A 22,366-nucleotide genomic window follows, 5' to 3' on the forward strand; every position below is an offset into this window, starting at 1 on the left:
GTCCCGGCAGCCTGAGGTTCAAATCATCGGTTTTGTCCATGTGCTGCCGCTCAGCGCAAGAACTGTCGCCCGTGACCGAAAAGGCTCCCGAGCCTCAGCCGTCCACTTCGGGATTGTCCTCGACGGCAGCAAAGATAACGCGAAGAAGGTTCGCGATCCGCCTCGGGGCCGCGGAGGAGCCTCGATTGCTGTCGGCTCCAGCTGGATCGCCAAAGCCCCTTAAGTCGGCGCTAAGGCAGCGGCCGGCGGTGGAGCCCGAGATTATACCCGCACGCGAGGTGAAGTGGGCAGGCTTGAAGGAAGACGTCGAGGAGGAAAAGAAAGAGCCCAAAAAATCGCCTAAAGTGCGCCGGACCAAGGGGCGGCTGCGCAAGCATTACTTCTATGTCAAAAAGCAGAAAAGGAAGGCAAAGAAGAAAAAGAAAGCGTCTGCAGGGACAGACTCGCCACCGCCTCCTCAGATGCGGGACCGTGCGACTTGCACGACAGAGGTCCAGGTGGCCGTGGAGCTTCATGCTCAGCCGTCAGCCTTACCTGAGCTGCCCGATCCGCCGGAAGAAGATCCGGAATCGGAGGAAAAGGCTCCGGAAGACGAGGAATCTGATTCCAATGCGGAGTCCGCAACGGACGATGAACCTGAGCAGGAGCAACCACAAGCACAATTGGCCTAGAACCACAGGGCCCAGCAGCAACCTTGCCATGGTATATTCCACAACCAGTTCTGACTGCTGGGAGGATGTTGGCGCAGATATCGTTCCGCTGCTTTTCAAGGCCGTATGTTTTCTATCTGCTAAAAGAGGGACGTCCTTTTTTTTGTGCGCAGCGTCTGTCACCGCTGTGCACCTTGAACAGGGAAAATGCTTGAGCACCTTACTATCAGCTTTAACATTGTTCATTGGTCAAAATGTTTTCCAAGCACTGTCATCTTCTCGCGCAGTACCCATCTTGTTATCCATTCATTGCTGTTAGGAGAACCGATGTTCATGATTAGATTTTCGCAAAAACGACCACTCCATGGCTCTTACTCATTTCATACCCCGTCTTGGGTGTTTTATAGCCACCAGTGTAAGAATTTTATTGCTGTCTGTACCGGACATTTTAAATGTCTCCGTGCGAACCCATTGTGACCGGGGCGGTGCTCGCATCCCTGCTTTTTTAGCTTTCGTCCTGGAATAAACGCTGCTGGCTGCCAGATGTCTTTTTGCCGAGTATTTTGCGGTGTTTACAGTCGCTGCACGAATTACACACCCCATTCTTCACAGCCTGAACGGCAAATCTAAGAGGGCTAGATGCCCAGCCCACGAAAGCCTTAAATATGACCCACTACTGTAAGAAAATCCCACACATCACCTCCGGGTTTTACGAGCATGATGCTTTTAATATTCATTTCTCGTGAGGGTCTTCACCCACTAACCATAACGCAAGAACTTCCGGAAGTTGGAAAAATTCGCATTTTAGATCTAAAGATAGTATTTGCTGAAATCCCCGTTTGTTGGGCATATGAACCCCGCTCCACCAAGACACTACTAAATTCGGCGCATTCCAAACTGGTTAAGACAGCTGTTCTCAATTCATGTTTCAAGAACGCCCTCAAGAAATCATGTGTGCACCTACGAGACTAGTTTCGCTGAGCAATTGTCCAGACTATCGACAGCAGGCTACCCGATGCGCACACAGGCATCTGTCGCTAAGGGTTTGCTCAAACACGAAGAAAAACGTGAATAAGTCCGAGGGGAGAGAGAGACATCAAGTGAGCGGAATGACGGCAGTACTCCCCTACATGCATGCATTGTCCCGCAACCTTAAGAAGTTAGCGCAAGCTCGTCAAGATTAAACGAACGGCGCTATTCTGAACCACCTGGACGTCGATTTGCTCGCTGCAAACATGCTAGCACTTCCTAGGTTTCGTCGCGAGCAATGTTAGCACGCCTGCGCGTATACAACTTGATTACAACCTTACAGCTCCGACCTTAGGGCTGGGTGACCAGTGCGTTTGCACTGGGCGCCATACAAAAGGCGCCGCCCATGTGCAGTGTAGGAACTGTCCCCTACCGAACCCCCCATTGCTATCCCCACCACATCCGTGTCTTTAATCCTTCAAAGCGAACATTTGCGTTTCTGTTTGATGTGAGGGAAACGATACATAAGCATGAAGCAGCCCAAAATGGCCGTGCAGCTTACTGCAGCAGATGGCTGCAAAGGATGGGTAGACCTTCCCAGAAATGAGTTGGGGAAGCTACAGGACGCGGTATTAATTACTCTATTCGCCACGAGATCGACCTACAGATGGCGCCGCCGCCGCTCCGCTGGTGTGGGCAAGGAGCCGGCGGCCCTCAGGAAACGTACGTGGCGTCGGTTCGTTTCCATGTTTACGCAGGTTGTCTGTACCCCCCCCCCCCCAAAAAAAAAAAAAACGCGCCTTCTGCAATGTATGACTCATTGACTGCTTAAAACATTCTAAGTTTGCACTTAAAAGTATAGGATAGGGATACTCTACATGAAAGAAGCGATGATTACAGGAAAACTGGTCTATACTGGCATGCCAACACATAACCCCTGTTTTGTGATTTGCTCACAGTTTTTCATGCGTTTGCCGCACTGCACTCCCTGGTATGATACTAGAGAAATTGAGCATACCGGAGACGTAAACCGGTTTAACGTAACCCTGTTCCGCACGCTCAATAATCCTCTGCCCGGCTGCACATTTGCCACTCTGCATGCGCAGCTCCCGTACGTGGAAGCGATATACTTCTCCGGTATGCTAAATATCTCTATTTTTATTGCGTTACGCTTCCGTAAGAGTATTTTTGTTTTTTGTTCGCCTTTTCTCCAAATGTACATGCCACAGCCAGTCTCCGCAGAAGTGATATGATTTTAAAGGTCTCGGACAGGCAAATTTACAGCCACATACAGTTATTGCACTTCGCCTCATTAAGCGTAACTCTGGCGGCACGGTGCTACAATAGGAAGAAAAGTGCCATTCTGAATGCACTTTTTCCCGGAACGCACAAAGTATGCGTTTTCTGTGAAGCAAATCCATTGCTCCTGCTTTCCACGACAGGCGTTTTATTCGGCAATGAGCAGAGGACCTGTGGAACAATATGTTAGGCGCCATGCTATCATTCCTTAAGCCCTCGCTCATGCCATCGGCGCTGACCTGCCTCAAGAAAGAACACACGACCTCATTCGCTAACGTCCTTGAGACGAGGACTAAGCGAATAAAATTCAGACCTGACGGCATCCTCTCCGGCAGGTGTTCCACAGACGATTAGCGCACATCTACTCTGGCTAGAGGACGTAGACAGTTCTCCAAACTATTCTCACAATGCAAGAAAAATGCCAACATTTTACAGGAATTTTTACCGTTCAGGCAAGCTCACTGTTCACGTGTACAGTGTTTCAGCCGAGTGGATTGAGTTGACCGAACTCACTACGAGGCAAGTGCTTTTCCAGCCATTATCAGAAAAGTTGATCGTTTGACGCTGAGCGAATAGCTAAACGCGAGTGTCACTAGTTTAAATGACATTAAATTTGACATCGTGATGGGAGTATCGCACGATCACCAAAAATCAGACGTTATCACAATTAAGTTTTCTTTTTTTTTACCCTGAAGTGTAACCTGCGAATGAGTCGCGGCGAATACGCTGCAAAAAAACTGCGCGTCACTGGGGTTTTGTTTGCTCAAGGAGCTTTGATGGAATGAAAATTATTTGCCGCCATAAATCGGACCATGAATTCATAATTATGCGAAACAGGTACTAGAATTGAAACCTTCAATATTAATTCACTGTTCGAAAATAAATGGATTACTACTAGCCAAGTAAATGCTATACGCAGCGAGGAAGTCAGAGAGTTAAGCGCGTGTGATATTCCTTGCTACAATATTCCGCCCCGCAGACTGACATATGAGATATGACGTTCACATTGTTTTACTTTTTACTTGTCGGAAACAATGGTCTTTCGTGCAAGAGAGCGCCAGCATTTAGCCCAATAGTTACAAGGCTCCAAGTGGCGTGCATTCGTTTAGTTTTGCGTGTAGTATTTGAGGAGACATTGAATGCTGGAGAATATGTGAACAGTCGAACGCTTTCGAAGCTCTCTTTGGCAAAATTTGCTTATTGATGTGCAGTGACGGACGCCCAGTCGATTTCAGGTTTAGCAGGAAAGAATATAACCGCCTTACAAGTATTATTAGCAACAAATGAAACTCGAACAAGAGAACTGAAATGTCAACACAGAAACGCAAAAATATAAGCTCCTGGACCTGGAGAGGAAATACAACCGAGGCTTATTAATACTTCTAAAAGACAGTCCTCGGGCCTTCGGAGTGAAATAAACCTGCTTAAATTAGGATAGCGAAAAGAGCTATGGGAAGAAAAATGATGGGCGTAAGACAGGAAGTGGGCAGAGTGCGTGAGGGAACAAACGCGGTTTAATGACATCCCGGTCGAAATCTAGAGGAAGAAATGGGCTTCGGCAGGGCATGTAACGCGGAAGCAAAATAACCGCTGTTAATTAAAGGTAACGAAGTGAATTGCAAGACAAGGCAGGCGTTGCAGGGACAGAAGAAATATAGGTGGGTGGACGAGATTAAGAAGTTTGCGGCAATGCGGTGGCCGCCGCTGACAAAGGACAGGCTTAATTGGGGAAATATGGGAGAGGCCTTTGCCCAGAGGTAGGCGTAGTAAGGCCGATTATTATTTAGTATTTATCTTCCTCCGGCTGAGGTCTTATCATCTAGCTGCTCGAATTTCATTTGTCCCTGATAACACCACTCAAAATAAAATAACGCGAAGAGAACAATATATTCAAACAACGTTATCATGCATATAGGGCCAAGACAAATAATAGTTCAAATTGTATTGTTTCGCAGCACTCTTCAAGCGGGCTTGCACGCCAGTGCCCATCGGATCTCGAATATAACTGACAAGAATATATGATTGCTGCTCGGCTTCGTTAAGCTACAGAGACGGAAGCGGCATGTGTTTTTTCTCCTTTGACTCGGCACCTTACACCATCGTAGATGTGTATGAGACGCCGCACGAAAATTGATATGAACTGCCGAAAAGCCGATAGAAGAAGTCCAACCAGCATAACATACTGTATATGGACATTTACAGCCTTCATTGCTGCATAGAATGATAGCGTGTTCACATTGATTTCTAAGAGGGATTCACTAAATAATAACGGACTGAAACACCGAAAAGATGAAGAATCGTTTTGAATGTGTGCCGTACGCGCGCACGTAAACAGTGCTGGTAAGTAAACAGCGCGCGCACTCGTCCTCACGGCCTGTCTCGAGGGGAGCGCGCGCTTTTCTTCTTACGGCCTTCGCAATGGGGTCTGTTTCCGCCTCCCGCCGCACCTCGGTGGTGTCGCCACTGCCCCACCGCTCCGCCGCTGCGACCGCCGTTCACTCCGAAGAACGCGCGCTCGCTCCCAATTCGGCCCGCGTCAGTGGTAACTGTCAAGCCTTTATATTTTGCCCCTTACGCTTTACGCAAAGACCGCGTAGTCAGCCCCTTTCCCATGGGCGAAATCTGAAACAACGGATTAACGTTTGCGCGCTCACTCCTTGAGCCGGACTGTGTATAGTCGAACGTATGCTTCGAGCGCAGACGTCAACACGTTCTACCCTTATATTTGGCTAAAAAGCAAGGCTTTCAGCTTCTATAGTTCGTCTTCCGGCAGGTTATTTAGGAGTGTGTAGAATGATATGCGGCATGTAATACTTGGATGGCGAGTTTCAAAGAGTAAAGGACTCTGCATAGCAAATATAGCTACTGAAATTTCAACCGCAGCTGCTTTAAGCTTGAATAACAGCGGCATTAGCAAGAATTCATGGTACTACCCAGGAAAAGGCGTCATGTCATTCGCGAAAGGAACGGTTATAGACGGAACCCAACCCTGGCTGCTGGAGCAGAGCACGCTGCACGCACGCGATGTCCAAGATGTCCTCTTGGAAAGGCATTTTGAAGTTCGGCGGCGTCTCACGACCGCCCATCCCACCACATGACAATGAGAAAATTAAGTCATTTGTTTACAGTAACTACAAGCATGAACTAACTGCCAGCAAACAAAATTAGGAACTGCGCTCTGTCTTAATAAAATCGGCATTTACGAGCGAGCAAACTAATCTGGGAGGCAATGACTACCAGCTTTGCATTATTCTCCTGGATATCTGTAGCCTCGTCTTTGCTTTCGATAAACCTCCGGTGAGCATGAACTTTCCTCACGTCATTCAAGAAACAAAGTAGCACAACCAAAAGAAGTTTTCCGCAACTTAACGGAGCTCCACTAAACCTCAAAGCAATGCGCGTTGTAGCAGCTGGCTTAGCTTATAATGTAAGGAACAGAAAATGAACACTTGCAGTACTTACATGTTATGAAAATCCCCTGAATTTAAGAAATTATAGGGCATTGGTTAATTATACACCTATTTTCACCAATTACTGAGGGCCAAGTTAATTGATATTTATTAAATTGCAATTAAAACTCAAATTTGCGCTGCAGCATAGAGTCATATACCGTTGAAAAGCCTAGGCCAAGTGTAATGGCACTGTGCTAGTTAGCGATCCGCATTAATCTGCGTTAATTAGTTAATTTTTATTAAACGAAACTGAGCTAGACGACCAAGTCATATACCGTTGAAAAGCTTAGGATGAATGCAAATGCTCTGAATTAGTTAGCGATCCCTATTCATTAACATTAATGAGGTATATGCCATCAAAACCACCCTTTGCATTATAGCATCGAGTCATATATATACCTTTCGAAAGCTTAGGTTGAGTGCAAATGACCTGTGCTAGTTATCGACCCGAATTAATTAGTGCTAATTATTTAACTGCAGTTGAATTCAAACTTTGCACCATAGATGGAATACTAAGGAGAAGTGTAAACGCGTTATGCTAACTAGCAAAACTTAAAGATAAACCTCACAACAACGGAGCTAACACACTAACTAGGCTTAACACGAACTGCTTCGAAACGTTTTTCTTTGCTTGTGTATACTTGCTCGCAGTAGGTCTTGTTTAGCGTGCACCCGCTTACAATAAATTAGTCATGAGTGCACCTTCCGTCCATAGGTTTGTCTCATCAGTGCGAAAGTGGCTTTTGCACTCTAGTCTGTTCACCGAATAAAACAGCTGCGCACTTTCAATGCGATCAAGGAGCGCGGAAAACCATTCATCGGCCGCAATTAATCGAACATTATTAGGCACTGGTGTCAAGGAAGCTTAAGAATATACTCGGTATACCTGTGAGAGAATGCATTCTATATCTCTAGGCAACATAAACGCCTCTCGATAATGTAATATTAATCTTGACACCGAGATTTCGTTCCAGAATATAGTAAGGGATATAAAGCTGGTATTATGACTAGGCATCACATAAAATGTATCATTAAAGAAAATGACAGCATGGTCAGCAGGATGACTTATTTTCGCGCACGCACAAGACCCTTGATTGACAAGATACACGTAACAGACCGGAGTATCACATAATAGTCAGCATTTACGCTAGTGCAGAAATGTGCTATGCAGTATTGATGAGAGTTGAGAAAAAACATGCTCAAGGAAAGAAAACAGTGGTGTATGTCATAGCTCAAATCAACGTTACTTTGTACATCTGTACAGCGGTTTCTTGCAACCGAGAGTTGACGGACAAAACAGAGTTATAGCATATCGCTACCGTGTTTACGTTACCGTTTACCGGGCCCGGCAAGCGACGTCTGCGCATGCGCCGCCACTTACCAGTCCACAAACACTTAACGGAATCCCTTTTAGCGTTGCGGAGAGTTAGCGTTCGCTCGTAAACAAACATGGCGGCGCCCTGCACGGCCGCTTCGGACCAAATACAGCACCGCCGCAGCGTTCTTCGGCGCCATTTCTCGCTATACATGAAGGCATTCGCTTTTAATTTGCAGACTCTCATTCGTACGTTGAGTTTTTGGAAACAACTAGGCCATGTTTTTGAGATTATTTGCCGATTTTTGAGCAGTTAAGCCTGACTACATGTTGTGTACACAGCCAAATAGCAACGACTACACTCCAGCCCTTCAGTTTCGTGCCCGATTTAACATTTTTCTATATTTTCATTATTTTTTTCCTCTAAAAAGAAAGACTAGCAATTCTCTTGGTATATTCATCAGTAATTGCAGAAACTAAAAAGTTTCTCCGGCCCAGAGTTGGCGCGCTTTAACTTACTGCCACTAGATGGCGCCACAGTGTTCACATCCAACAAAAAGAAGCGACGATGCGGCACGGCGAACAGGTGTCGTAGTTGTGCTTTTTTTTTTACAGCGCTCGCAACGCAACGTGCACTGCGTATGCAAGCTTACTGAGGTCGACGTAGTGAAATTGTCTACTGACCAGGGTAGGCAAAGGCGTCTAGCTTCACGGGCACATTTGAAAAGCCGCTGAGTCGGCTGTTAGCTAAGTGTAGTCGGCACGTCTTTATATGCAGAGAAAAATATTATTCAAATGTAACATTTCACTTCATAGAAATGATTGCAATGCATCCATTTTTTTAACATTAATAGCTGGCCATCTGCCATCATCATCACTCGTTTTAGCCCTACGGTAACTTGTTACGGGAGAGACGGTACGCTAAAACGTCTTCTGGCGTGCGCCGCGCTAACCGTAGAATCCGGCGTCCGGTAACACGGTAAACGGTAACGTAAACACGGTAACGATATGCTATAACTCTCTAATGGGATCTTTGTGTGTGCTAAAGGTTTGTGTGTGAAAAATTGCGGATTTGTTGTTATAAAGAACCCCGCCGCGGAGGCTCAGTGGTTAGGGCGCTCTTCTACTGGTCCGGAAATGCCGTGTTCGAACCCAACCGCGGTGGCTGCATTTTTAGGAGGGGGGGGGGGCAAAACGCTAAAGGGCAGTTCACATGCAAGCGATTGAGCGAACTCAGAGACCAGCGGCACGGCGCAGCGATGCTTTTCGCAGGGTTCCGTTTCACATGCGTCGCTCCACAGTTTACTGCCGCTGCGAATCTCAGTGTTGCTGGCAAAGAATACGAGCTCGCGGTTGGTTTCGGTGGTTTGCAAACATCAACATGAACAATTTTTATGCATTATTTTGCCACGATTACTCAAATTTTGTTAAGAAATAAAGAACTCTTCTTTTTTAAATATCAACTACTTCTTATCTTGATGGTAATAACATCATTTTTTAAGTCCGTACGTGCGGTGTAACCGGCGCCGTTGCGAAATTCTGGTCATTTGCAAACATGGACGCTCGTGCAATCGGAGGGGCAGACGGCGGAGCAGACGTGGAGTCGTCCGAAATGGATGTATGCGAAACATTTGAGTCGTCGTACACCCATCCCTTCTTGCTAGAGAAATACTGTCTGTTAAGAAAAAAGAAGGCGTTGCTGGAGCTCCCAATGCCGCGGCGCTGGTGGGTGCGGCCCGTCTGGGAGAACCGCAAGCAAGAATCTGAGTACTACACTGCGGTGAGTTGCACGTTGTAGTTTGCCTGATACTGGTGCCTTGAACTGCAGTTTTCTGTACAGATCCCACTCCTCATGAGCGGAGACAGTGAGTACTTCCAGAAGTACTATAAGATGTCCCCAAGCAAGTTCGAGGAACTTCACGCCCTTGTTGAGGGGCCTCTCACAAAGCAGTACGTTATACGGGAGCCGATACCATCACGAGCAAGGCTTGCCATGACACTGAGGTACTATAAACGCGTTTCATTGATGACTACCTGACCATTGCATGCAAACGGATATTGTTTTTTTGCGATTCCTTCTAGGTACTTGGCATCGGGAAAGCAGATCCAGGATGTTGCCATGGCGTTCCTCGGGGGCATCTCCACTGCGAACGGCATCATCTGCGACACCTGCAAGCTGCTTTGGGAAGTCCTCCAGCCGATTTGCCTCAAGGTGCGTTGCAACTGGAGTGAAATACTCATTAAGGCGAAGTGAATCTCGATAGAGGGGAAATTCTAGAGGCCCGTGTACTGTGCGATGTCAGTCCATGGTAAGGAACCCCAGGCGGTCGAAATTTCAGGAGCCCTCAGTTGCAGCGTCCTTCATAGCCCGAGGCGCTTTGGGACATTAAACCCCCATAAAACCATGAAATATTTCAGGCGAAGCCTGCTGTGCTTACTGGGACCTTGTGACCTATGTGTTGCTACCATTTAAAATGAATAGTATATTTAATGACTACTGCAGCTTACATGCCTTCCCCCTGCTGTCAAAAAGGAAAAGAAATTTTACACGAGCAGTTGCTTGAAGTACTGAAAACATCTGAGTAGTGCATGTTGCTGCACTCGTTTTGTGCTACAGGGAAAATGGGCACAAACCGAAGGCACACATTGGCAGAGAAGACCGGATGAATGCTTCTCACTGCACCATCGTTTTGCTGCTACTAGTTTTAGACTAAAAATGCTTTCATGTTTCTACTTCATTGCCACCGCAGGTACCAACCACTGCTGACTGGGAGAAGGTTGCCTCCGGATTTTGTGAAAAGTGGAATTTTCCACACTGTGTTGGTACCGTGGATGGCAAACATGTGCAAATTCAGGCCCCACCACATTCAAGCAGCCTTTATTTCAACTATAAGGTAATGTACACATTGAATGGTCTTTTTTCAATTACATTATTTTTCTGTATATATAAACTCTTGTCATTACAGGGTATGTACTCAATAGTACTGATGGCTGTGGCCGACAGCAATCTCAAGTTCGTCATGGTTGACGTTGAGGCTTATGGGAGGCAGAGCGATGGAGGGACCCTTAGCGCATCAAGGATGGGAAGATGCTTTGAGCGTGGCCTCCTGAATCTGCCACTTCCTAAATTGCTACCAAGAACATCAACAGTGGCACCTCATGTTTTTCTTAAAGACGAGGCGTTCCAGCTGCGCCCTGATTTTCTGCGACCCTACCCGGGCAGGGGCCTGGACGACTCTAAACGAATATTCAATTACAGGCTCAGCCGTGCAAGGTTTGTTGCGGCACAAAACTGATCTACTGCATGGATTTCATCACTATCCTGGTGGCAATGAATGCAGATACTTTTCATTTGTATGTGCAGTTGACAAAAAAACAAAGCACTCAGTGATGTTTCATTCTTTCCAGAAGGTGCGTTGAAGACGCCTTTGGCGTTATGGCGTCCCGGTTCCGGATCTTCCGCCGCGTCATTAATCTCCTTCCGGAAAACGCTGACTACGTTGTCATGGCATCATGCGTTCTTCATAACTTTCTTGTGGAGGATGCCATCTATATGCCGGAAAACTATGCCGACGTGGAAGATGCCTATGGCAATGTTACTGCAGGCCAGTGGCGGGCAGCAGCAGAAGACGCAGCCGTGCTCAATCTTGAGCCACCTGTAGGGCACAACTACAGTCGTTCCGCAGCCGAGACAAGAGATTTGTTCAAATCTTATTTTATGAGTAGCCAAGGAGCAGTGCCATGGCAGTGGGCATCAGCTGGGCGTCGGCGATGATGATGATACACTGCTGATTGTCATCATCAGCCTTACTACACCCATGGGAGACATGGGAGAGGCAAAGGCCTCTCCCATGTCTCTCCAATTAACTCTGTCCTTTGCCAGCTGCGCCCACCCTGTGCCTGCAAACTTCCTAACTCATCTGCCCACCTAACCTCCTGCCGCCCCCTGCTACGCTTGCCGTCTCTTGGAATCCGCTCCGTTTCCCTTAAGGACCAGCGGTTATCGTGCCTTTGCAGTACATGCCCTGTCCAAGTCCATTTCTTCCTCATGATTTCGACTCTGCTGTCATTAACACACGTTTGTTCCCTCACCCACTCTGCCCGCTTCCGGTCTCTTTAACGTTATACCTATCATTTTCCTTTCCGTGGCTCGCTGTGTTGTCCTTAACTCAAGCTGGACCCTTTTCTTTACCATCCACGTTTCTGCCCTGTAGATTAGTATCAATGAGATACAGCTGTTGTGCACTTTTCTCTTGAGGGATATTGGTAACCTGCTATTCATGATCCGAGAGAACCTGCCATATGCGCTCCATCCCATTCTTATCCTTCTAGTTATCTCTCTCTCATGATCCGGATCCGCTGTCACTACCTGCCCGAAGTAGACGTCCTTTACTACTTCCAGCCCCTCGCTGCCAATTGTGAATTGTTGTTCCCTTGCTAGACTGTTGAACATTGCTTTGGTTTTCTGCATGTTAATTTTTAGACCCATCGATCTACTCTGAAAGAAGGGTCAGGGTTCGGGCTAGTGGGTAATCAGCATGAGGATTCATAGCGCACAGAAAACACAGGACACAACACAAGCGCTTAGTTCCACTGAATGGTCTTTATTTGGCGCTGACAGCCTTATAAAGGTCAGGTATTGCGCACGTACAAACAACTAACAATGATTATCTTCTCAAGGTCATGATGTGTCAAGGAAAGAATAAACAATAATAACCTACCAAACAGTGCACAAGTTTCACACTTTCGCTCTCTGCCTTGCACCTAAGAAAGCTAAGTCTTTCATTGATAAAAACACCGAAGGATCACTGATACAATTTCCCAGTCCCTCTTTTTCCATCTCTGCCGCTTCAATTATTTCCCTCGTTTTTTTATTGCTATTTTTTCCTAATACTGAACACTCCTTGAAGTTAGGCGTGCACTTGTGACTACGGCAGTGACGAGCCAGATTACCTGGTTCCTGATCTCTAACACTTCTGTGGTGCTCGCTGAGTCGCTTGTTCAGGTACCGGCCTGTCTGCCCGATATACAACTTGCCACATGAAAGTGGCAACCTGTATATAACGTTATCGGCACAGGTTACAAATGGGTTCTGATGCCTTACAGAGCAGGCCTTCTTATCCTGCTTGTCTGGACATGTGTTCTTACACATGCGGGACAGTTTTTCTGGGGCTGACATGCAAATTTTTACACCAATTTTCTCGCCAATCTTTTTGAGGCCGTGGGAAATCCTGTGAATATAAGGTATTACTTCAATTTTGCGGGTACCTCCTTCTTTGTCTGTCAATGTTGTGTTTTTCTTTTGTCTGCGCATGCTTTCTGCTACTGCTACTACAAGGTACCTCGGGTAACCCGCTTCCTGAAGGCGATGAACCTGATTATTGAAACTTGTTGTCATTAGGCAGGTGCACGACTTATTGACTGCATTGGACAGGCATGTTTTTACTACTCCTCTCTTGACTAACCTCGTATGTGCGGAGGTAAACGGTAAGAGAGCCTTATTCCCTCTAGGCTCATACATCCAGCAAACCCGACTCACAGAAACTCATTTTAAATCAAGGAAACGGATCATTCCTTCAACAGGAAGCTCGTGAGTAATGGACAGTGGCTCAAGACACTTCGCGAAGGTAGATATAGTGCTTTCTGCTACCTGAAGAAGGCTTCCATTGCTCTTCGTGGCGCAGTCCACTAACGTACGCGGAGGGGAGCGTTCCTGGAGTTCTATTCATCAGCGCCTTTGTGAGCCGGATGTGCCACGACTCCACATGTCACCTCTTGAACAGGTCTGTCTCCACAGCCAAGAAGCTCACCTCCACGAAGGCTATCCGGTGGTCGGCGCGCTCGCAGAGGGGGTTGGATTCTGAATTCATTAGCCGGATGTCATTTTTGTGTTGCCTTATTCTTTGGTGGAGGTTTTTTGTTTCGACGATGTACGAAGCCGGGCACTTCCAGCATGGGATTTTGTAAACGAGACCCGGTTGTTTTTTCTCTGGGGACGCGGTCTTTCGGTCCTGGTAAGAAGCGGCTTATTGTCGAACTGGGTTTGTGAGCTACGTATATTTCATGAGGATGACGGTATCAGGCACCACGAATCTTCCGCCCGCGAAGAAGTTCGGCTAAAAGCTATCGGGGTTCTGTCCAAGATTCCCGGCCGCCAGCCGCAGTACCTATCGAAAGGAGAAATGTCAGCTCTCCAAGACCTTCGCAGCGACCAAAACATCGTCATCCTCCCGGCAGACAAAGGAAGTGCTGCGGTGGTAGTTGGCAGACAGGATTGCGAGAAAAAAGTGGAAACACTGCTCGACAGCGCAGCTTAAGAAAAATTAATAAAGGATCCAACCTCGCAACTTCAGACCAGAATGAACAAACTTTTAGCATCCACTTTCAAGCACCACCCGAGATCAAATCACCTCTACTTACGCTTGATCTGCTGGAACGCCTCAGCACCGGCCTTTTACGGACCGCCAAAAACTCATAAACCTGGCGTTCCGCTGCGCCTCATCATCGACTTCACCACCTCACCGCTTAAAGGGGCTGCGAAACACCGCTTGAACGGATGCCGGTTACACTTCAGATGGATTCTTTATGTCGCACAGATGCTGACTCAAAAAGACTTACGAGAATCGATGCATAGGTACGGGAGTTATTCAATGAAAAAAATTCAAAATACAAGCAAACAAAATGCTGCCCTCAACTCTATTTTCGCGCAGCTTCCCATTCCCATTTCACTCTCCCAATTACGACACACTGTGCGACCAATCAAAACAGCCTATCTTAGCACGTGGCGGAAGTTTACACTCCATGGTTGCCTGTTCTCTGTAACTCGTTCATGCCAAGGCTGGCGGTGCCGTTTGCATGGTTACAACCGCCATGTGAACGCCCAGCTGACCCAGCGATGCTTCATCGTCCCCACGACGGCGCAGAAGGGAACACTGATCAGTGATGTTCCTTTACTTAAGGATCCCATCTCGAGCGCGAGATACTGCGACGTTGTGACAGCCTGCGCAAGATATCAGACACATTTAGCATAACGCGTACCGCTACAAATATTCCAAGATGTACGTCAGCAGGAATCGACGAAATTCCAATAAAACTAATTAATGAACTTGGCCCAAGGGGCAAGGAAACGCTGATAAAAGTATTGGAGGCAGTCATAACGAATCAGCAAATTCCGCACAGCTGGAAACAGAGTAAAATGAATTTGATTTATAAAGGAAAAGGCAATAAGACGAACATAAATTCCGACCGACCGATTACGATAACACCAGTTACATACAGGCTGGCGATGCAGGCAGTGAAAAGAAAAATACAGTCATGGGTAGAAAGTGATAGAATACTCGGAGAACTTCAGAACAGGTTCAGAAGTGGTAGGCGCTTAGATGATTGCCTGTTCGTGCTTACCCAATCCATAGAAATAGCTAAGGCGGAAAACAGACCTCTGTATTTAGCCTTCTTGGACATAAGCGGTGCATATGACAACGTGAACAGGGAACTCCTGTGGAACATATTAAAAGGAGAAGGTGTCAGTCATGAGGTAATTAATTTTCTACAGGAAATATATCGAGAATATGAGGTTGAAATAACATGGGAAGGAATTAAGAGTACAACAACTATCCAGATAAACAAAGGATTAAGGCAAGGTTGTCTTCTATGACCGCTGCTGTTAATGTTTTATATGATAAGTATGGAAAGAAGGCTACAAGGAAGCAATCTAGGTTATGATCTGGCATACACATTAGGCGGTAATGTTGTTGAGCAACGACCACCGGGTTTAATGTATGCGGACGATATTGTACTGTTAGCAGAAAGCCAGGAAGATTTGCAAACTTTGGTGAATTGCTGTGGAGACGGAGGAGACCGTTTAGGTTTCAGATTTAGCGCAACTAAGTCAGGTGTGATGGTTTTCAACGGCACAACTGATCAGAAGCTTACAATACAAGGCCATGAAACACCCCAAGTGGCCGAATACAAATATCTCGAGGTATGGGTAAACAACGGGCATATGTACATACACGGCAAAGCACGAACAGTCTCTCGTAGCAAAAGGGCGAAGAGATGCCGGGATAATGAAACATAGGGCATTGGGGGGATACAACAGGTACGAAGTCCTCGGAGGTATTTGGAAAGGAATAATGGTGCTGCAGCTTACTTTCGGGAATGCGGTTCTATGCTTAAGGGCTGCAGTTCAGTCGCGATTAGAAGTAAATTAGAGAACTGTCGGAATATTAGCGCTAGGTGCCCACGGGAAAACCACAAACGAGGCAGTACAGGGGGATATGGGCTGGGTAACGTTCGAAGCACGAGAAGCTCAGAGTAAAGTACTATACGAAGAACGCCTGAAGAAATTGGATGATAACAGGTGGGCAGCTAAGGTATTTAAATACCTGTACAGAAAGAACATTGACACCCAGTGGCGGAAACGAACTAGAAAGCTGGCCAGTAAGTTTGCCAGAGACGAGGAAGGAGAAAGAAAGAGCATTAAACGACAGGTTAAACACGTGGAAGGTAAAAATTGGATAGATTCAATGGAAAAGAAGCATAGTGTAGAACCATATCGATGCTGAAAAAGGCAGATCAGGAAGGAAAAGTTTAATGATAACTCAAGAGGCAGTGCCCTCCTCTTTGAAGCTAGGTCAGGGTGTCTTAGAACGCGCAGCTACAGAAAAAAATTTAACGAATAAGATGACACATGTGCTGTGTGTGGTAAATCTGAAGAAACAATAGAACACCTCATCCTAAAATGCGATGGTATCCATCCCGATCTCGATGCAGGAACAGTCACTCTTCCTGAGGCCTTAGGGTTTAGAGATAACAATAGTCATGTAAATAAATCTGCAGTGGAAATTAGCAAAAAGTGATTGGAGGATTGGTGGCACAAAAGCAGAGAGATGACATAAGTTTTAAAGTGTAGGAAGGCGCTTTTTTAAAGGAAATGGCGAATTTTATTAGCAACTTACAGCAGAGTAAACAAAAATAAAGAAAAAAACTGGGCATAGTGGCAACAACCACTGCCCCGTTTCAAAGGGGATGCTCCTACCTTCCATCCATCCATCAATCCATCCATCCATACTGCTTACCGCCAACCATCGCTCCTAGCGCACTGGTTGGTCACGGCGAGCAAGGAGCGCGCGCTGTTGACGGGAACGTGGCGCCATCTGGCGCCGCCACCCGGTGATCCTCCACAAGCTGACGATGCGCACTGTCTGCTAAATGTGAAATGACCACATCATTCCTTGTGACCGAAACGAACGCTTATAGAGTGCAATGGCTCGATCGGATCAACTCTGCAAAGCTTCTCTCGGATACATAGAGAGTACCCTTAAGTGTTAGTGCTAGGTCGTAGGATGTTAATTGAGAGGCGCAAAGTCCGTCGATGCAAAAAGTAGCCAGAGCCTCTAGTGGTGTATTTTTGTTTTACTTGCTTTGCAGTGGTTTTATCTAGGGCAAAGAAGTTGGTTTTGTCAATGCAATATAGAACACAAAAACTTGACATACGTATCTCTAGTTATTAACACAATTTGCAGTATATTTACTCTTTGTCCAATCATAAAGCTCGCCCTCCATGATTTCATATCCGATGCTAAAAACCGCCACTAAATGGTGACAACGTCAGCGGCATGAATTTGTTTTTGCGAGCTAATTAAGATATTAAAAACAGGAGTATACGTGGTACGACCGACGCTAATAGCATCACTATAACTCCTTCTATGCAACCAACGGGCAAAACAATGCACAGAAAATGTGTTTCGGAGCCCTTTTAAGGCAGTTGAGTTGAGTTGAGGTGTTGAATGCTGCAGGTGGGATTAGCTTTGCTTATTCTGCCAAAGTGCTCTCGGCCTACCTCCACCGAGTCCTATCACCCCTGACAGGCAACTCATCAACGCACGTGAGCAACTCCAGTCATTTCGTCGAACGTCTTTCCAACGTACAACTGGAAGCGGACGAGTGCAGCGTTTCATTCGATGTCGTTTCGCTCTTTACCAGTGTTCCTGTGCCATTTGCCGTTTCCGCAGCGGAGCAACCCCTCGAAGCGGACACTGACCTTGGTACCAGGACGAGCCTGAATCCATGAACTCTGCCGGCTTTTGTAGTTTTGCCTAAACAGCGCAGCTTTTTCCTTCATAGGAGAATTTTATAAGCAGACCAGCGGCACTGCCATGGGTGCCGCGATCTCGGTGACTGCTGCCAACCTGACGATGAAGGCCATCGAAGAAGAAGCACTGATGTTCAAAAAAAAACACCCGAGTGCGGAGCAATGGGAGAGCCGTCTCACCAGCAGCGAGCTCACGGCCCAACGGGCCTTAGTGAGGCACGCGGGCGATGCAGCACGGCTCAGTGGAGCCCTGGAATATGGGCCCACCCATGCTGAAGAGAACACTCCGATCGCCAGCGCCAAGAACGAAGACGACGGAGCTTTCAATCCGCGAATCTCTTGACTATATCATTAAACGTTTTCACTCACTCACTCAAAAAAAAAACTTTTGATTCCGTACATCGAAGACTGTTTCTGCATTCTGAAGACATCACAGGTCGAATATTCCCTTAAAAGTACACCTCAACTCAGTCGAGCCTTCTATTCCGTTCACAATGGAACGAGAAGTGAACCACACATCGCCATTCCTGGACGTCTTGATAGAAAGAAAAGGGGCGGATCTTAAGTTCGGTGTCTATAGGAAGCCAACACGTACCGGCCGCTGCCTAAATTTTAATTCCAAGTACCCTACTACCCACAAGGCATCCGTGGTCTCCTCTCTCCGGAGAAAAGCAAAGTCAACCTGTTCCTTCGAAGCGGAGAAAAAGCAGAAGCCACCGTTTTCGCCGACTTACAGAAGAATGGCTACACACCTGGCTGGTCGTCGTCAGGCTCGGTAGACAGGGGGACCAGCCAACAATGAAACAAAGAAACGCGCACGCATTGTCCTTCCATATTTGAAGGGAACCAGCGAGGCACTCGAAAAAAAATGGAATCCACATTACGACAATAGACATTAGAGAGCTATAGCATATCATTACCGTGTTTACGTTACCGTTTACCGTGTTACCGGACGCCGGAATTTCCAGTTAGCGCGGCGCACGCCAGAAGACGTTTTAGCGTACCGTCTGTCCCGTAACAAGTTACCGTAGGGCTAAAACAAGTGATGATGATGGCAGATGCCCAGCTTTAAATTATAAAAAAACGAATGCATTGCAGTCATTTCTGTGAAGTGAAATGCTACAATTTAATAATCTTTTTCTCTGCATATAAAGACGTACCGACTGCACTTCAGCTAACAGCCGACTAAGCGGCTTTTTAAATGTGCATGCGTGAAGCTATACACATTTGTCTGCCCTGACCAGTTCACAATTTCATTACGAAGACCTCAGTAAGCTTGCATACACAGCGCACGTTGCGTTGCGAGGGCTGTAAAAAAAAAGCACAGCTACGACACCTGTTCGCCGTGCCGCAACGTCGCTTCTTTATGTGTTTGGATGTGAACACTGTGGCGCCATCTAGCGGCAGTAAGTTAAAGCACGCCAACACCGGGCCGGAGAAATTTTTATTTTCTGCAATTACTGATGAATATACCAAGAGAATTACCAGTCTTTTTTTTTCGAGGAAATAAATCATGAAAACATAGAAAATTGTTAAATCGGGCACGAAACTGAAGAGCTGCGGTGTAGTCGTTGCTATTTGGCTATGTACACGACATATAGACAGGCTTAACTGCTCAAAAGTCGGCAAATAATCTAAAAAACATGTCCTAGTTGTTACTCAAACCTCAACGTACGAGTGAGAGTTAGCAAATTAAAAGCGAACGCCTTCATGTATAGCGAGAAATGGCGCCGAAGAACGCGGCGGCGGTGCTGTATTTGGTCCGAAGCGGCCGTGCAGGGCGCCGCCATGTTTGTTTACAAGCGAACGCTAACTCTCAGCAACGCTAAAAGGGATTCCATAAGTGTTTGCGGACCGGTAAGTGGCGGCGCATGCGCAGACGTCGCTTGCCGGGCCCGGTAAACGGTAACGTAAACACGGTCACGATATGCTATAACCCTATTTTTAGCTGTGCGTACGCAAGTGCTTGCGTACGCAAAGCGCTACGGCGCTGCATGCGTTAAGGCGGAACCGCATGGCGCGATTTCAGGCGCGATTGACGCGCGGATGGTGGGACGCGGCCGTCATTTTGGCGCGTGCCCAGTATGATCCGTCACGAAATCGCGCCGCCGCGTGCTCCTACTCGGAGGAGAAAAAAACGCCTCGCGCGGCGCGTCCGGGGCGCGTCCGCCAATCAGATTTCAAGTAAGTCACGTGGTATATGATCACGTGGCATTTTTGGTTTTTGGTTTTGCCACTAGATGGCCCTACTCTCTGCGCATCTCGACGGAACCTCTTCGGCGCATTTTTTTTGCCCCCGGCGGCGGCGGCTGCGGCAAGCGCCAAGACGCTGCTGCAAGGAGACTCTCCGGAACTGAACAAAAGCATTCAATAAAGTTTTTCATTTCATTTCATTTCGCTCTGCAGAACCGGCGCGCGCGTGAAAAACACGTGCTACTGTTTCGTGCGCGCATCGTGTTCATCGAAAATGGAGAAAGCAGTCTTCAACGAGGCCCTTATCACGGAAGTGGAGAGGCGTCGCGTCCTGTGGGATATACGCGACCGCCTCTTCTGCTCTGTAGTAAGCGCCCGACACTCCATTTTCTATGTCGAGTTGTAAACAAGCAGCGGCCTCTTGGCATGCAGAAAGTACATAGTCGCAGTTTCGCACACACTCTTCCTGCTTGAAATTAAGCTTGGTAAATATACTTCGGAAAAAAAATGTCATTGTGTAATTACACTTAGATTATTTCTATTGCAGTGTTGTGTAAGTTTAAGGGCATATTACATATGCGGTAGCAGGGACAATTCATGTCGTTGGGAGTTACGTTGTCTGGCAACCCGGAAAACGCGCCGCGAAGGCGCCGCTCCCCTTTTTACGTGCGGGTGCTCGCGCGTTGACGGCAACGCGGGAGTCCACCGAGCGTCGCGTTTTTCGCTCGCGGAAAACGCGCCATGCGGTTCCGCCTTTACGCTGTCCGCTCCGAAGTATAGTTTTAGCTGGCCGAGCCGTAGCGTCCCCTAGGTGCATGTAGGGCCATCTAGTAACAAGACGTGAAAGCACATCAACGCTCGGTTGAAGAAAATGTCATTCGTGATTACTGATAACTAGTGTGAGCGCATTGGGAGCCTTTTTTCTTTCAAGAAGAAAAACTATGCAAACCGAAGAAAATGTAAGAACAGGCTAAAAGCTATAAAACTGCTTCGCCAGGTGTCGTTGCTACGACGAAAACACACTGCATTTAGTTAGGCCTAGGAGCTTGATAATCGCCAAATTATCTTAAAAACAGGGGCTAGTTATCACTTATACCGCTACTTGTGTGCAAGATTAGGGGAAATAAAAAGCGAACCGATACCATTTGAGCGAGATATTGCGTTGGAGAATCCAACGGCGACATGTATTTATTACGAAGCGGGCGATCTGGGCGCCGCCATCTTGTCAACGTTAGCGTACGCAAGCGCCGCAACGCAAAGTCTGCTGGCTAGCGTACGCACGCAAGACGCAAGGCTTGCGCTTGCGTTCTGCGCATGCGCACTACCGTCCCCGCAAACTCTTTGCGTATGCTAAGCCGTTGCGTACGCGCCGCTAAAACTGTCTAATAAGCCCCTTCTTACCACGACCGAAAGACCGCGTCCCAAAAGAAAAAACAACCGGATGTCGTCTACAAAGTCCCATGCTCAAAGTGCCCGGCTTCATACATGGCCGAAACAAAAACCTCCACCAAAGAATAAGGCAACACAAAAATGAATTTCTGCTCATGAATTCAGAATCTAACTTCCTCGCCGAACACTGCACGCACGCCGAACACCGGATAGCCTTCGAGGAGGTGAGCTTGTCGGCCGTGGAGCCAAACATATTCAAGAGGCGACATGTGGAGTCATGGAACATGCGGCTCACAAAGGCGGCGATGAATAGGACTCCAGGAACGCTCCCCTCCGCGTACATTAGTGGACTGCGCCCCGTGCTAACAAAGGGAGAGCAAAGGCAGCAACCCGCTGCTGCTGGCGTCAGTTTTCTCTCAACTAAATGAAGCCATGTGACAACGACATCCTTATGAATGTGCGATCTCTGTCTGACGCAGAAACTTCAACTCAGCCGTTGTAGCCTGTAATGATCGCTCACTTATTGCCCTTATGAGTCAATTAACACATCCGTACACCAGCTAAACAAGGAGTTCGCGTCGCTGGAAAGTCAAGACGAGGGTTGGCTTGACCGAGCCGACGAGCATATTACTACAATAGAAATTTGACCTGAGAAAAAACATCTCCCAATGCCAACGTTAAGCAAGGGTTAGGGTCAATATATACCTGAATTGCACCGAACCTAAGTACAGTGACTATAAATCCCCTTTCCTTTTTTTTGCACCAAAGCACTGTAGTAAAACGTTTACCGCAGGTTACAACGAGTCTATTTCATCGAGAAAGAATGCACCCACTCTTCAACTCTTTCTTCGCATGCATGACGCAGCGACTTTGATCCAACTAGAAATCATTTTCGCGTCTATCTTGTTTTTGATTGCTTCTTACCATATTTATAAAAAAGATTCATTGGCAAAAGTGAATTTTACTTCCGCTTTTTTTCCACAGGAGGAAAAATATTACCCAAAAT

At 47.0% G+C, this 22,366-nt stretch overlaps 1 protein-coding gene across 1 annotated transcript; it reads left to right on the forward strand.

Annotated features, from left to right (window-relative positions):
• The first annotated feature begins 10,657 nt into the window (after nt 1–10,657).
• On the forward strand, nt 10,658–11,470 carry LOC144100352 (uncharacterized). Its single transcript, XM_077633329.1, has 2 exons — nt 10,658–10,959; nt 11,094–11,470. Exons 1-2 carry the CDS (start codon nt 10,673–10,675, stop codon nt 11,458–11,460), a joined length of 654 nt encoding a protein of 217 aa, XP_077489455.1. The 5' UTR covers nt 10,658–10,672; the 3' UTR covers nt 11,461–11,470.
• Nucleotides 11,471–22,366: the final 10,896 nt, after the last annotated feature.

This window comes from Amblyomma americanum, chromosome 8 (genome assembly GCF_052857255.1).
Source record: "Amblyomma americanum isolate KBUSLIRL-KWMA chromosome 8, ASM5285725v1, whole genome shotgun sequence".
Lineage (NCBI taxonomy): Eukaryota > Metazoa > Arthropoda > Arachnida > Ixodida > Ixodidae > Amblyomma > Amblyomma americanum.